At 30.2% G+C, this 17,530-nt stretch overlaps 1 protein-coding gene across 3 annotated transcripts in view; it reads right to left on the bottom strand.

Moving 5' to 3' along the window:
• The window catches only part of LOC124531356 (sodium/hydrogen exchanger 9B2-like), a 43,269-nt gene extending 31,715 nt beyond the window's left edge, over positions 1-11,554 (bottom strand). Inside the window, exon 1 of one of the 3 annotated variants that reach the window (XM_047105897.1) lies at positions 11,149-11,554. In XM_047105897.1, the coding sequence (XP_046961853.1) occupies positions 11,149-11,367 (219 nt within the window). In that variant the 5' untranslated portion in view covers positions 11,368-11,554. Of the gene's footprint in view, positions 1-1,087; positions 1,106-5,196; positions 5,421-11,148 lie in introns of those variants that run through there. The other 2 variants (XM_047105899.1, XM_047105898.1) reach the window with 2 other exon arrangements.
• Positions 11,555-17,530: the final 5,976 nt, after the last annotated feature.

The following is a 17,530-nucleotide window of genomic DNA, read 5'->3' as shown; positions in this document are numbered from 1 at the left end:
GACTTTGAAATGGTTTCATTTAGAAGCAATAAATGTTAGGTGTTTATCCATATGAGATAAAGAACCCAGCGTAAATCGTATGTAAAATACAGATTACAAAATCGTAAACGACCCTTAAATAAGATATCAGACTTCAAAGTAACGTATATTATCTTCTTTGATACCAAATAGGGTCTTATTTGTTCAGAAAAACAAAAGGAAAACGCTGCTTTTAAAATAGATATTGGAAAATAGGGTATCGTATCTGTGACTTTCAACTTTACATAATTCTTAAAAATAAAAAAAATGATCAAAACGCGAATATACATCGTGTTTGTATTGCATTATGTTTTAAACGAGTTTGTGATTGTAGTATGTTGAGAGAAAAATATTGTTTTACCATTTCGGCATAAACCTATTTATTGAGACAAAATTTTAGGAAAAATGGACCCGAGATGATGATGTAAGCGAATCCTTTGATTTTTGGCTGATTTTTCTTTTAATCTAATTTCTAAAACTATTTTTTTCTGCAATAGCGCAAGGTTTTTTTCATTCGGTTTAAAAATGATATAAACCCGTAGGTTTTGGAGTAGTGATGTAATACAGATTCGTTAAACGTAAATTGACGATGAATCTTTCGTTCATTCAATCATATGAAGATGGGGCATGCAGAGCTACGATTGAATTAGCAATTGTATACCGACGCCTTTGTCTCGTAACCCGTTCCAGTAATTAAATATGGCATGGTTCAAGCAAGTGATGTGTGAACACGAGGACCGTCAATCAATAGCGAGGTTAATCTGATCCAGACGTTACTGAAATCGTAAATAAAGTTTATGCCTATTTTGTTTATCTATCGCTTCGCACCTCAATCCGTATGCACAGCTTTACCGCGTGGTCACGATCAAAATATTAACACAAGTTAACAAATTTAAACACTATAAGGAAAATTTCATTCGTCCAAATAGTTCTAATTGAAACCACAATTTTTGTATTATGTCAAAATACCACAATATTTGATGCAGTCACTTTACTTATTTGAATATTTTAATGTTTAAGTACAAATATACATATGGAGCTTGCAGGTTAATAAACGTTAAAAACAAACCATCTTGTATGCTGCTGAGTCAGTAACACTGTACACTGTTTCGTTTACGCACTCCGAAATATTTTATTTTTTATTAAATATTGGGAACGCACGGAAGATCCCGTCCAACTCTTTCAATACATGACAATGTTGTGTGCGCTTCACACTGATGCTCATTGTTATGACGCTTGCCTTGTCCCTGTCAATTATCCCAATTGATATGTTATTGAAAATAATCGAGTTTCAAAGGTAAGCGCTATCTTTCGTAATATTAACACAAGATATTTTCTAAGTTATGAAAATACAGTTAAAAAAAGTGCATTTTTTTCATATTAAATGTCTTATTTATATCTTATTTCTTATTAAAATAGAATTTCTTTAGAAGGCCTTTTGACGGTTAGTTTGACAAAGTTTATGGAGGATGATTACTTACTTTATTGTTATTTTATAAAAAAAAAACCAACGTTGCTATTATGATGAATATAATCAGTAATTTATGTAAATGTCATTGGATACCTCAAATATGAAATATACATAGGAAAATGGTATCAGTTTATCGTTCCTTTTAATTTCCTTGGTAATTAGCATTCAGATCTTGTTCCGAGTTATATCTTTGCGTGACAAATAGTATTTGAAGGTGATGTATTGAGAAATAGTTAACGTTGACTAAGAGTGGTCTGTTAAATATTTTTATATTATAACTAGCAAAACCCGGCAGTTGTCCTGCTCTTGTATGTACGAGTACCTTTGTATATCAATTGTCACGGCTATCGGCTATTCGGAACTTATGCGCTGCAGCGCCTTCTAGGTGTTAATTCAGGACTCCATCATGAAACGATTTGAAAAAATCCTTATTTGTGTGGGATATTTCCCGTTTTCCTTTTAATGTTAAAAAAAACGTTTCTTATATTTTTTTTATCTAATTAAATATCCATATAAATATGTATTACAAATGTGAAAGTTACTCTCTACCTTTCCATCTATTAGTCTTCCAAGGTCAAACACTTGAACCAAATTTGATTAAATTTGGTAGGTATGAAGTAAGATTCAACCCTAAGCCTGACCTCCAACCGACCCCTAAAACATAAGTGAAGCTGAGGGTTATAACTATTATATTATTAACGAAAAATTATCCATACCGCCCACGTATAACAATAAAATAAATATTTCGGTGTAGTCTTTTAATGTACGACAAACGGATTTTGTTCTTTGATATTTGTTTAATAGTTATGAAGTTAGCGTATATATTGAGGGCCGCGAGTCAAAATATCATCTGTGGGCCAATGTTGGTTGAAACTAATATATGTTTTATATTTGCTTTAACAATGAAAAATGCAGATCAGTTAAGTTATATCGTATAAATAAAATAAATCTACACATAATAAGCATCCCACAGGAATTAAGATTATATATTAATTCGGAAAGCAGAAGCGATCAAACGATAATAGCTTTCAATGATATTGTAATATTGAACTCTCTACTTTTAATCTATAGTCATTAGGAAAACTGAGAAAACAGAAACTTAGAAAGAGGAATTCCTTATTGGCAAACTATTTTAGATATTACTCCTTCATTGGAATAATTGTGTTGTTTATATTCTATAATTTTGAGAAACATTTTAAATATTACAAAGCGTAAGTAAAAACATGTGCAACCGGGATCAAAAAGGTCTTATGGTTTTTAAGATAGAGTTTAAGTTTCAACAGCAATTAAATAAATAAAATTTTAACAAAAAGAAAAACCGACTTCAAACAAAACAGTATTTTAAAACAAATTAAAATGCACTAAAAAGTAATAAAAATAATTGCATATTTAACATATTTTTGAGAGTCCTCCTAGGTAAAATGAAATGAAAAATATTAGACTACTTTAAAGTCGATTTACGATTATATAACGTAGTTATAGTTATTGTTATATTTGGAGCCGGTGTCAACAAAATACAAATTCTTTAGTATATTTAGTATCAGTATTGCACCCGTGAGAAGTCGGGGCGGATCGCTAGTTGATTATAATATTCGATTATGACAATTACATGAACATAACCACGTTCCGGAAGGTGATTCAAATATCCAAGTAACCCATAAATAAAAGATTCGACCGAGTATTGCTAACGTGGTCCTCAGAATTGTTCCGTTGCCTCCCGTTCCCTTAATTTAACATGGATCCTGTGCTCAGAATCTTACCAAACTTTCACCAAACTACCCTTAAAGTATATCCTTTATAATAAAAAAAGAATAAAAAAAAACATACAGAATACAGACGAATTGATAGCCTCCTCCTTTTTGAAGTCGGTTGATAAACTCATCTCTAAGCAGGTATGAACATTTTGTATCTTAAAATTTTATTTTATTTGTAAATATTTTTGATTCTATTTTTGGGTAATTTTGATGATATTCACCCGTAGTAAGAGAACAATAAATCTATTTCCTTAATATCATTACTTACTTCCTGATATTATAATGTCAATATAATAACGTGTATTATAATCGGGTCGAACTCCTAATGAAAACATTAGGCTTCACTTGCTTTGTATTGATGAGAGTGATATATTACAATTAGTAATGAGGAAAAATGTAAATCACCTTTTTTACGTTTCTTTAAAATTGACTTGTTTTTAATAAATTTAAATCAACCGTTCCATGGAATTTGAGTTAGTTATTGAACATAAACACCTGACAAGTTTATGAGGTATTGAATACAAAGATATATCTTTTACGTTTAATATGCAATGAAGATAATAATTTTGAAGTGATATTATTTTATAGTTTTTACTGCGCTACGGATAAACACCTCAAACTCGAAATGGAGTTTTAGTGCCTTATTATTGTCAAAAAAACGCGATTCATTTAATTTTTATTTCTTTACTAATACTAAATATATGTGTACTATGTTTGGAAGAAAATTACAGTATGATCGTAAATAATGAGGTTTGTGTTTAAAAACTCTTTTTTCGTATACTTAATATCGATAGTGCTACGTCATCAGTACTCGTTGGTGTCGTTAGAGTTGACTGGGGAATATATTAAGCGCTTCCAATGGAACTCGTAATCGTATCCCATCCGTATTGAGGCGAGGAACCATCCCACCGCAAAATCGTTATTGGAAATTTAACTTTCCGCATTGGTATTTCGAAACAACTGAATATGCTTGTTTCTGCGAGGGAATACTGAATACTACAAAGAGTATTTTGCTTTTCAAATAAGTCATATTTATTTATCTTGAAAAATTAAAGGATTTTTTTTTTGTCAGAACAAAAACGATATCTCACAAAGTCGAGGCTCGGCGTGTGCTATAAAGTACTCTATCTGTCCCGCAAATAACACTGTTGTATTTAACGATTGACATTTTTTACTGGTTTCAGTTGCAAATATTATTTTACGTAAGTTTTTGTGAAACAACTTTTTGACATTAGAATGATAACTATGTTAAAATTATTATTATTTGATTCGAGTGAGGTCTTTACTTATATTGTATTATAATTAAACAAAGAACAGTTAATATCCCAGCAGTAGATGGGCGAATGCTAATCTATCTATTGAAGGATCTACTTCCATTACAATTACTTTTATAATAATGATATGAAGTTTCTGTTGATAATAAATTGAAACCTTGGATGCATACGTATTATGTAAAATTTACAATACAATGTCAAATAAATAATCTATAACTGAATACATTTTATTTTTATTTACTAGCAATCTTGGAAGAACACTGAATATGATGATATGATTATTTGTTGGTTAATAATAAGTTTCAAAATCCAATATTTTGTATTACGACACAATAATGAAAATAATATATAAATGAAAACATATTTCGTTATATTCGTGCAATTAAATCATTTATAAAATATATATAAGAATAAATTACTTAAAATGAAATCGTAATACATTCCAGAGAAAAGGTATATGATGCGATTAAACTTTTATGAAATTAAACTTTTACATTAAATTTTAATTGTTACGTTTACAGTGTATTTAAATTAAAAACTGTTAGTAAATTAATTTATAAAAACTTTTAAACAATTAATTACTTTAATTATTTAAATAAAACCTAAAATTGTGCTAATAATTAAATTAGCTAAACTTGAGTTACATTCGTACTAAAAAAATAAAATTAAAAATACGAACCGTAAATAAATATTCAGCGGCACTGATCACTATGTAATACTAATGATATAATTCGTCAACATTAGTAAAATTATGTAGAATATATTGCACTTTATGCGTTAATTCGGTAGCTGATGTCGATAACGTATGAAACAAAGAGTAAAGACAGTGTAAGTGCGGTCCTCGAGTCACGAGGCTCGAGTGCCTGAGATAAGGGATAAGGGCGAGATGAGGCACGACACTGAAATGACCAGCGAAGTACTGTCAGCGGCGACAGCAGCGAGAGAACTCAGTGACCTACGTGGCGACAAGAAGCGAGACATTCTACATCGTCATAGGTATTTCACTTTTTTACGGTGTTTTTTTTTATGGAAAACAAGGTCTACGTTATTTGTTAAACGGTAAACTAATGTGTAGGTATTGTGATATTACGTTGAAAGATTTCTATCATTGATTCAGATAAAATGTCAGATATAGTAACCTTATTTCATCTAAGGATTGTTTTAAGACTGATCGTTAACTGATAGTTTGTGACAGCTCGAGGCACACTTTTGATGAGATAAAGTGATGTCCGATTAAATTACGGTTAGTTTGATATGAAGTATATAAAATAGGTTGTCATCTAAAAAAAAAGACTTATATAACAATCAACGATTAAGATTTTTCAAAAAAGGTGAATTTCATTAAACATTTTGAAGCATGTAAAAGAAATCTATAACTTGTTGTTATTCTACCATCATTTTAATAATCTGTTTTCAATAATGCAAGTTTCATTGTTTAAGCATTTGAAACTTATATACCTAAGTAAGACGTGCATTTCTCATGTGCTATATCTATTAGTATAGATAATATCTATTATAAGTGCGAAAGTACTCTGCCTGTCTGTTGCTAAGTTTGATGAAATTAGGTATAGAGCAAGCTTGGAACTATTAGGAAGGGCATAGACAAACATACCTGACGATCTATAAAACGCGAGCCGATAAATAGTAATATAAAAAAGTAACAATTTGCACAAATTGAATGTGCTATGAAATATGTTATTGTTAAATAAAAAGTATGAAAACGACTTTTAAATATATGTCTTGATAATTGAGCAGGAACAATTTGATGTCCCCCTGACATTGTAAAAGAATAGTATCAGAGCCGAGATAAGTAAACCGCTATTAAAGGTACAGCGGATGCATGATGGACGCTAGAGACGGTTGGACAGGATTTGGATAGTTTGCGATTATTGACCTGCACATTTACAAGTGATATGTATATATTGCTAAAATTTTGATTTGCAAAGAAAACTTGAAAATTAAAATAAAACTTTTATATTTCTTAGTTTAAACCTATCTTTTAATATTTTATTTTAAAACGTTATATAAGTATTACAATGTTTAAATCTTTGTATAATTGTATTGATGTGTGAACAGCTCACCTCTTTCTGAAGGTAAGTCTGGAACAGATAGCTCTTGTTTTGATAAGGCCGTCTGCGATTTAATTCTTTGACATACAATAAAATATACATTTCTATAATTTAAATAAACGTAACATTTTCTTTTTGAAATAAAGTGTCCTCACTAAGAATTTTCCGTTATTATCAAACGTTCAGCAAATTCAATATCGCAAATAAAAAATAAAACAAGTATGCACGTCGAATTATGAAGTATTTTACCTGACTTTATACGAGTGGAAAGTTTGGGTATAAGTTGATAATAGCTCAAAATGATTGATTTGTAATGTTTGCTTACATAACTTTATTTTTTATGTCAGTCAGTCAGTCAGTCTGTGTATTTATATTTGTAAATTATTACATTTTTTTTAATTATCATTTGTTAATAATCAATATACGTGTAACAGTAAAATTTCTTTACAATAATCTTTCTTTTCAATAAAAACTGTAAAGGTAAGTTTCTTAGTAATATATCTAGTAAAAAATTAGGTGTTGACGTCAATAGCCCTGTATCGTATTATCCGATAAAGAATACTACAATAACAAATGTTTATCTTATAAAAATTAGATTTCTCGAGATTTTTATTATCTGTCTGAGATTAATATGAAGTGACATGGATTATCAAAAGAGAAGTACCACGTCAAGAAGTTTACAACAGGCACTCGCCTTAATCACAATAACTAATCTATGATATTATTTATATTAATTATATTGAAAACTGTGATTTAGTGCTTATATGCTTGACACTGTCGTAGAGAAAAATTTACAATTAAATAAAAAATCAAATAATTTTGAATACAAATATCTCGCGAGCAAATGTTTTATATTGAAATGAAATTTTAAATTATTTGTTTTATAATAAAGATCTTAAAACGACATAACTGATGTTGATCGTTGTTAATACTTTTTTGAGATAAATTTGAAATTCAAAATATTATATAATTTCAAAATTCAATAATTTTATAGTTAGGTGTATTCAGAAGTAATCAGAAGATTTAAAGGAGGAGAGTATGTGATTGTGATTAAAATCTAAAGACCAAGAGACATCAAGTGCCCAGGCTTATAAAAGACTAAGCGTTATTATACTGCAATTCAGTTGGAATTTGTTTGACATGCATGCTTGACATGCATGCAATCGAGCAATCTATTAAATTGTTTTTGAGATTTAATCTCTGTCGATGTAAGCTCTACTCTACGATCGCTTAAATGCTCACAAGTACGTTGACGTTATAGTAGATAAGGAGGTTTTATTAAAAACCCAATGAAATTATTATAAGACACAAATTATATACGCATAATACAAACGAATTCCTAAAATTTACCACGGTACCTCTCACAATGAAATACGTTTTGTTATTGAAACATTATTTTCTTACATTATAATGAACTGAATGATGATATTGTGTGTGTAGAATTATTTTAAAAATATAACGTATTTTATAAGCTAGCTACGTGTCTCGACTTTACATGGGTAAGTAGGTTCTTACTTTTAGTTTTGAACAATGAACTATATATTTTTATAATAATGTAAAAAAGAGGAAATAATAATAACGGATGTAGTTAAGTTTAATTGTCACAAAGTACTAATCATTTTTAAAATAAAGAACATATTAATTTTAAACGTTTGTTGTTTGATAAATGTCGCCATTACACTTTGCAATTCGAATCGCCAGTTTTAGAACTATTATGATGAATTTAAATGAACGTGTGATGAATTGTAATTCAGGATGGTAATAATGTTGTATTCAAAAGCCAAGAGCCGAGATGACCCAGTGGTAAAAGCCGAGATGGCGATCTTAGGCGATGCTTTGAGGTTCGAACCCAAGCAAGCACCATTGGATTTTTATGTACTTAATTTGTGTTTATAATTAATTGATCTCGTGTTGGGTAGTAAAGGAAAATACCGTGAGGAAACCAATTTTTAATTTAGAAGCCTAATAATTTTATAAAAGATTGTCAAGATACCAATATTTATATAGGTTACAAACAAATACAATTATTCACAAATATCCCTTTTGTAAGTGGTAAATGTAGCACGGACGCATGCATAAGAATAGCTATACACGTAGGTATAAAATTGCTCTGTATGTAAATACATACATAGCAATTTATGTATGTACTAGCTGAACCTACGATTATACTCCGCGAAATTTATATAACTTTAAAGCTTATAAACCTTTACGGTAATTTTTCCTCCGGGGGTAAATTAAAAAAAAGTAGCCTCGAAATTAAAATTACACTAAATTTTATCTAAGTTGGTACAGCGGTTTAAGCGAAAAGAGGTAACGGACAGAGTTACTTTCGCTTTCATATTATTAGTAAGGACATATGTATATTATGTCTACATTAATTTTACTTTTTGTAGTAACTATGCACTGACTATCCCATTATTTATTAGGCACTAAAATGTTTGTTTTCCACAAAAAATAATACCCATATCAATGGGAAAAACGAAATATTAGTTTATTTTTATCAAGTTATAAAATTATTTGTAAAAAGCCTTAAACAAATAAGTTGAAAATTTTATGATTATTATCTTACGAATATTTTGTAAACAAAAAACGAAATAAAATCGAGAGGCTGTCACATGATTGGAGATAAATGATAAAAGACGAATTCTTTATAACGATAATTGTGTTGATAGCTTGTTCTCCCATATTTCAATTTTCAAAATATTCCATTACAAATATTCCATACGGACTAAAGCCACCTTTCCTTTTCAGGAGTTTGGAGCAACTTGCTGTTCCAGTGTGGGTTGGTGTATACACAAATTCATGGCACATTTTCATCCTACATGAAATACACCCAGAAAACATCGAGCTGGATGAGCGCTAGGTGAATTAAAATCACAAATTAAAGTAATAAAATGTTTCTTATCATTTTATAAGTTTATAATTTATAAAATGCTACCATACTGTTAAAATAATCTTCTACTAATAAGTAATAAAAATGTTAAATATTTGTTCTAGTTTATATTCTTAGTTAGGTGTTTCATATTAATTAAGTTCTAAATATTGGCTTACAGTTTGTCTCCAACTGTCTAATGAATAGATGTATAATATATTGAGTCAAGATTGTACGTTATATTGATCATATGTACATATTTACTTTTAATAATAGAACCGTCTGCTAATTAATAGGCCATCAGTTTAATTATACTAAGTAATGTGTGATTTTGTAAGGAGTATTTAATTTTGTATAATATTGAACTGGCATGATATCATTGGTAAAATTGAATAAATAACGAATCAATGATACTATTGATGGTTTTGTGATTAAATGGTGTTTTGAACATCGATTGAAGGAAAGTTAAAGTGGATATAGGTAGAGGTAGAAAAAATTGTGTTGTATTATGAATAAATACATATTAGTTAAGTCAACTGTTAAATAGTCTTCAGTATAGCTGAGCTGTTAGCAATTTGAATGGTAAATCTAACGTTTGTTGATTCTTATACTTTCTTCGATTGCAATAGACTATAGAACGATAGCCATGTATATTATGAACTAGGATTAAGGATTTTTTATGGGTAAATGAATTATATTACCGGTTGCAGATATTGATACGAAATTATTTTAAATTGACCAAGTTAGTTGCAGTTTCATATATTAGAATTGTAAAAGAGAAAAATAGATAATCAATAATAAAACAATTAGCCTAACTAACTATTTTTAAGTATGTGCAAAAATTAAATTATAAAAATATTTTTTTATCAGTTTTCGGATGATTTTATCTATATATCGGATAGATAGATACTGATATCCGAGATAAAAATCTATCCGAAACCGTAGCTTATATGTGTATGGTTTCAGTTATGGTTATGGCGCTCAATAACCTCCCCATTAACGATATTAGGTGGTAAGGTATTAAAAATAGACATGTCACAACATAAATATAAAGATAAATATTTTCGGCTTCTGAATATAGATGATGAATGTAAATATGAGCACTGCTTATGGCTCTAATCGGTCTTGTGACCAATACAATGAAATGCAAACGCCATTTGTAAAATGTTTCGCAGGACAGTGAGATTTAAATAAGATATTACTGTAGTTATTTCACTGGTTATAAGGTGTTATCCCCAAGGTGATAATATTTTTACAGGTCGATAATCTTTCTTTGTCACGATCTCGGTAATGTGATAAACGAATCACATGGTTTCGCTTCACGGCCGAAGTGTAGGTATTGACGCAGTCGCGGAGAATATTCGTTATTATTTAGTATTCAACACCATTCTTGGCTTCTCAAATTGTATTGTCGTAATAATTTAAACTTGTTTTTTTTTTAAAGGACTTTTCATATCTTTACAAGATCTTTAAATGCTATAAAAGGCCATAAAAACAAATACGTTACAAGTGACCTATATTATAGTTTTTTTTTCTGCTTTAATTTGTTATTTTTTTATGCAATAAAGATGTGTTATCAAATTGTTAGAAGGTGAATATTATTTTTATTTTTTTTATTTTATCATAATTATTAAATATATAATCTGTAGGTTCACCTATAATACTACGGATATAAAAATATAATCATTACCGCCGTTGCTGATCTGGATGTCCTCCCTGTACCACCAGTAGTCTCTAAGTGCAGTTTCACAGCAACCACCCCGGATCGTTTCGCCCGATGCTGAGGTGGCGACACCGGTGCACGTTTTCCACTTCGACTGTCTTGTTTGACTCCTTTTTTGTCTCGTTTGTTCACAACTTTATCTGGTTTTATTTTAGGCTTCTGCTCTTTAGGGTCTCGAGTTTTCATTTTGTTTCTAGAACATATATCTCAGGCGTATTGAACATGAAACCTCATAATGATATCATGTGTGTATCTCAATGTTTTAAAGCAGCCAAATCGCTAACGCAGATAGATAAAGCAAATTTGATCGGAAGTATTTTGAACTAACCATTGACAGGAATTGATAAGATATTTGTCGAAGGTGAAGTGGAAAGAGTACTGATAAAAAATAATACAGAAGTCAGCTGTCTCGACTACGTGATCGTGGAGGTCTTTTGTGTTAGCACCTCGACGCGATCACGTAGCTCAGCGGAGCCTTGAACCGCAGCTGCGACGATGCCGTGGTCTGGTCAGTTTCAGGATTTACACGAACACTTAGTACGTTTGCACATAAACGATTGCCGTAATAATTGCCGTGGACAATGTGTAAACACAGACGCCAGAGCCGGGTCGGAGCGCGCCGCGCACTACGCCTCTCTTGTGATGTTGTCTCAAATTAATTAAGGGATCTTGTGACACTACTAACCACGCGCTATTTGAAGATCGTTAAAGCTAATGCATATTACTATTAACAATGATACAAATTCTATTCCACTCTGATTGTTTTTTTAAAGCGTTCTGATATATATATATGTAACCGAGTTAAAATTTATTACTTTTGGAATTTTTCTATTATTTTTTTTCCCTATCTTATCAATAAATGTTATTTGCATTCATTTATTAAAGCAATGTTAATATAATATATTATCGCACTTAAAAAAGTAAACATCCTAAAAACGAATTTATTAAATTACCCAAAGATGATGTGATTTTTTGATGTGTTTGTTTATTAAATATAAATAATAAAACGCTTAGATTTTTAAAACTACGAAAGGGATTTAATATTAAATAGATGAAGTAATCCAAGATGAAAGTTTATAAGTATAGTGCATGTATAATATAGTAGAGAACCATAAACATATATTTTTTTTGCTTTCATTGCAAACCTCACGTTCAAAATAATTTTCTACATTGTACACAATCATTAAAAAGATCTTTAAGTAAGTCATGGATGGTATCTGTCTACCTTTAATGATAACCCAAAATTAATTTTTACGAGAAATAATAGGTTACTGGTGAAGCGATTTTAAGACAACATTAGTGCTTACTTAACTAAGTACCTACCTTAAATACACTATGCATTTAATACAGATTAATATGGCCGTGAACTGTTGAAAAAATCTGAGAACGTTACATATAAAACATTCAGTAGTATATTTAGTACCAGCTTTGCATCCGTTGAAAGCCGGGGCTGGTCGCTGGTTTGTACATACCTATGTGTCAATAAAATAGAATTGTCATTCTGAGATATCATAAAACATATATCCGTGTCAAATAATGGTTTTATTAGACATGGAAACAACTATCATTATTACTTTTGATTTTGTCGATGTAATATTTGAAAGGGGTAAAAATTACAAATATAATCATTGCCTCACTATAGGAAATATTCTAAGGTACCATTAATATTTGTTTCAAAGAAATCAATTGGGTCTATCAAAAGTTATAACTATTATATCTTTGGGTTCAAAACATTTGTTTAACGTTATTTAAGACAAATGTAAGTAAAAAATATTTTCACAGATCTTTAATATAACTAGCATTAAATAATAAAAGGGTTTCTACTATATAAAACATTTTCTAATGCGTAATATTGTTAGGTTTTATTATTTTTATGCTATAATACAAAATTACGCAAGTAAATCCACAGGGCACTACTAACGACATTTCCAATGTATATTTTCTTCTATATCTATACTATTATTGATATATAATTTAGTAAGCATTTAAAAATCGTATGGATAATTTTATGGCTTTGGTCAAAATTTGATGACAAGCTCGTGGCACTAGGATTTTGGATGATAAGAAAAAAAATCTTCGCAATATCGTATTAGCATATGTATGTAATAAATGTTCAACTATGTATGAGAAATTTTATTTATTTAAATTTTGTATCCAAATTTGATACTTATTATGCAAAAAATATGTGGTGTGTTATTTTAATACAGCTGTGGAAACCGTCGAAAAACGATGTTTGCCGTAAGGAAGACAGCTTGAAGATGCAACATAAGATTTGTCAGTTCTGCAGACATCGCTGTTTTTTTGTTTATTATCAAATTATAATTGCATATAGCATATCCTGGAGATACTCGGCCTTCCAGACAGCGTATTGCAGGTATCGGCACATTGGTGAACGTTTTTTATTACGACGCTAATATCTTTGGACGACGCGTCGTCGTCGGTGACCACTTATCATCAGGTTCCTCATTTTCCCGTCCGCCATTCTATTTCATATATTAATCCTTAGAAAAAATTATAACATACAACTTTATAATTTGTATTAAAATTTATTTTTTAAAATATTAGAAAGTTTTTCAGTTACTAAAAAAGTCGCGAAACGTAATGTCAGGTCGCTGATTTTGTTGTTCTTCTTTTTATAAAAATACAAATATCCACTTCTTAATTATACATATAACTATATAGTACGGCTTAGGCGGAAAGATAATATAATTATGATTACATTTTATCTAAGTGAGCTGAGATGGCTCAGTGGTTAGAATGCGTGCATCTTAACCGATGATTTCGGTTTCAAATCCAGGCAAGCACCTTTATATATATGTGCTTAATTTGAGTTTATAATTTATCTCGTGTTCGGCGGTGAAGGAAAACATTTGCATGTGTCTAATTTCATTGAAATTCTGCTACATGTGCATTCCACCAACCCGCATTGGAACAGCGTGGTGAAATATGTTCCAAACCATCTCCTTAATGCAAGAGCAGGCCTCATCTCAGCAGTAGGAAGTGTACAGGCTGTTACTTTACTTTTATCTAAGTAATTTACTTCGTGCTAAATGAAAAAATACAATACTGTTAAACATTTTCATAATAAGAGCGATAATTGTGCCAAAAAATTAGCTTCGGTAACTTTAATAAACTTGTAATGTTATTTTATTTTGTGTATAATCTTATGTGCAGTAAGAAACGGTTGGCATGATACGGTCACTACGGCATATCACACGTTGCGTTTGAATGAATTTCTTTATACAAAATTGGGTTTAGAGGATTAAAGTAAACAGGAAGAGCTCATTTGATCCAATTATTGTGAGAGTTTCATCTCGTAAGGATTTTGGGTGTATTTTGCATTGAATTTCTTTATTAATTTAATTATTTCTTTTTTTTTGTAATTAAGACGAGACAGTTATGCGTTGATAACACTTAATTAGCTTTTAAAATAAAGATACGTCTGTCAATTTATAACGATCTGAACAATGCTCTCGCTGAAATAGTTAACTGTTTGAGTTTCATTAACATATTGTTCGCAGTTAAAGACCATACTGTATAAATTCACTACTCCTAACTTAAGTGTAAGATTACTCATTTTATTTGTTATACAAACGTATTTTAAAACGGAGACTTAAAAGATGTAGAAACAACCGAATTTCTTGGTACTATCAACTTATTTGGAGAATCTAGATACCGCAAGCGGGCCCACCAAAACGTTGAAGTTTGCGCTATTGCCAAATTTAACGCCTACTTTAGTTTGTGTTTGAATGTGTGACCTTTATAAAACTTGTGTTTTATAAACCGTTTATCTTCTGGGGTCGATCAATCGAGGGTATTATCTACCGCGGTTAGTATTTTGTGCTCAAGTAGAGTTTACTAATTTTAAAATATTTATAATGATGTTTAAGTATGGATATGATGACGTCATCAAAGGTATAAAGAACGTGACAAGCTCGGCTTTCATACTATCTACATAATGATCTGTGATTTCTAGCCTACTAAAACTACCATAGATTATAAGCTGTAATGGAAACCTCATATTTATAGATTGCCAAGTAAGCTCTTTGCAACCTTCGGATGAAAAAGTGACTGTTGGCCGATGTCAGTTCAACACTTATTTCATATTATCTCTTTTGTATTTTAATTACTTCCTATGGTATTCTACTGTAGCGTGAAAGCGATATTATTATGATTTCTGTAGTGCAGCAGGGTTTCATGAACTTATAACTTGAGACTAAAAGTGTTTTTAACTCGTTAACATTAACCTAAATTTTGGTTTCTTACTTCTAACATCGGAAATGACGAATTATATTCATCCTCACATGAGATGAATTTTGAAAAATGTTTTCTCAGTAATTCCATATCTAGTGCATCTAACAGGTTAAGATTTTACAATGTAGGTATTACACCAAAGTGAAAAGTGTGCATTCTATGCCAGTCATTATCCATTTTTTTTTCAATTATTATTTTTCATATTTATATCTTCATAGGCATGTTTTGTCATGGTATATTGTTAATTTGTATGTTTTTGTTAGATTTACAATTATTTATTTTTTTTAATTTTTATGTCTGCTGTTATGGTTTTATGCTACTGATTAGCAGTTTTGTAGTATTGCAGTTGAGGTAATTTTTACTTTTTCATTTCGATTTTATTTTAATCATTAATTTAAATTTAATGAATTAATTTGTAATAAAATATATCTTTATTTAATTTAACAACGCCATCTAGTAGCGAATGTACTGACTTATTTTGTGTCTTACAGCTGAACCTCTTTGACATAAGATGTCGCTAGTAGAATATGAATGTTGACTTAAGTATTTATAATAAGCTAGCGACATCTTTGGCAAAAGTATTTAACTGTTTAGACATGCACGTCTCTTGTTTCTTTAAAGTTATTTTTGATAAAATATAGTTATGTTTGGTACCAATAGATGTCAGTAACCTATTGCAGAAAATAGGTTAACATTAAATATTGTATCGATTTTAAACCTTATGTATATGCAGTTAATAATTTAAAATTCGTAACATGTTTTTTTAATACTTAATATAAAAATGTGTATTTTAATTTATATTGCTACTGCTTTAGCTGAGTTCAATAAATTGCCGTGGCTGCCTTTTTCATGCTGTGATATCTTCGCGAATTGAGAACCGATATGATGCCTTGTTTTTACTTTTATTCTCGATATCAAACATAAAATACAGCTCATCAGGACTCGTTTCGTTAGCATATTTTATCTATACCCCAATGGTAATCAAACGATGTCTTTTTATCTGTGAACACATTATTTTAAAATATATTTTATGTGAGGCATGTTTCATTACTTACTCTGTCTAACTCCAGGGTCATATTGATAATATATATATTTATTATTAAATTCGCTACTTAGTTTAAGGAAACGGAAACGAGATGTATAAATGGCTAAAATTAAGTACTAAGCAGTACCATAAGCAACACCAGCCTGTAAATTTTCCGCTGCTGGTCTAAGGCCTCCTCTCTCTTTGAGGAGAAGGTTTTGGAATATATTCCACCACGCTGTTCCATTGCGGGTTTTGTGGAATACACATATGGCAGAATGTCTATGAAATCTCACACATGCAGGTTTCCTCACGAAGTTTTCGTTCACCGCCGAACACGAGATGAATTATAAACACAAATTAAGCACGTGAATATTCAATGGTGATTGTCTTGGTTTGAACCCGCAATCATCGGTTAAGATGCATGCGTTCTAACCATTGGGCAATGTTTGAAACAAACAATGTGATACTTTCAAGCGTACAAATTATGTTAAATACTTAAAAGTACACGTATATTTAAACTCTACTATATAGGCGGTTATTGATTAAAGTGCAAAGTTATAATTGGTATTTGTTTTACTAGGGAAACTTTGGACTATACTGGATCGTACTTCATCTAAATAGCATTCTAATTAAAGTACGCTTAAGGTTTATAAAGTAGTGCCAGTATTTGTTGTGCCCTGGAATTATTATATTAATTATATTTGACAATGCGAAAAATAAATTGTGAATTATTGTAATCAGTGTATATTATGAGTTTAAAAATAGTTATTTACTTACGAAAGTTGAAAATAATACATATTTTATTAAAAAATCCATCAAACGATTGTCACGTGATACAAAACGCTAAACTTTGCTTTCCTACTAAATGTACTACAGATTAAAATACAGGAAAGTGACGTCACCGACCCCATTGCAGCGCCATATTGTCCAAATAGCGTTTTTGCGCGCTATTTAAATATGGAATTTTTAATATTATAATATTTTTCAGCAAATATGTACTAGAAATAAAAAACACAACTTTTACTGGGTTCCTTAACTTCGACTAAATAATACTGAATGGATTTTAAA

This window comes from Vanessa cardui, chromosome 7 (genome assembly GCF_905220365.1).
Source record: "Vanessa cardui chromosome 7, ilVanCard2.1, whole genome shotgun sequence".
NCBI lineage: Eukaryota > Metazoa > Arthropoda > Insecta > Lepidoptera > Nymphalidae > Vanessa > Vanessa cardui.
Note: the sequence above shows the minus strand (reverse complement) of the source record. Positions and strands in the feature narration are given on the sequence as shown.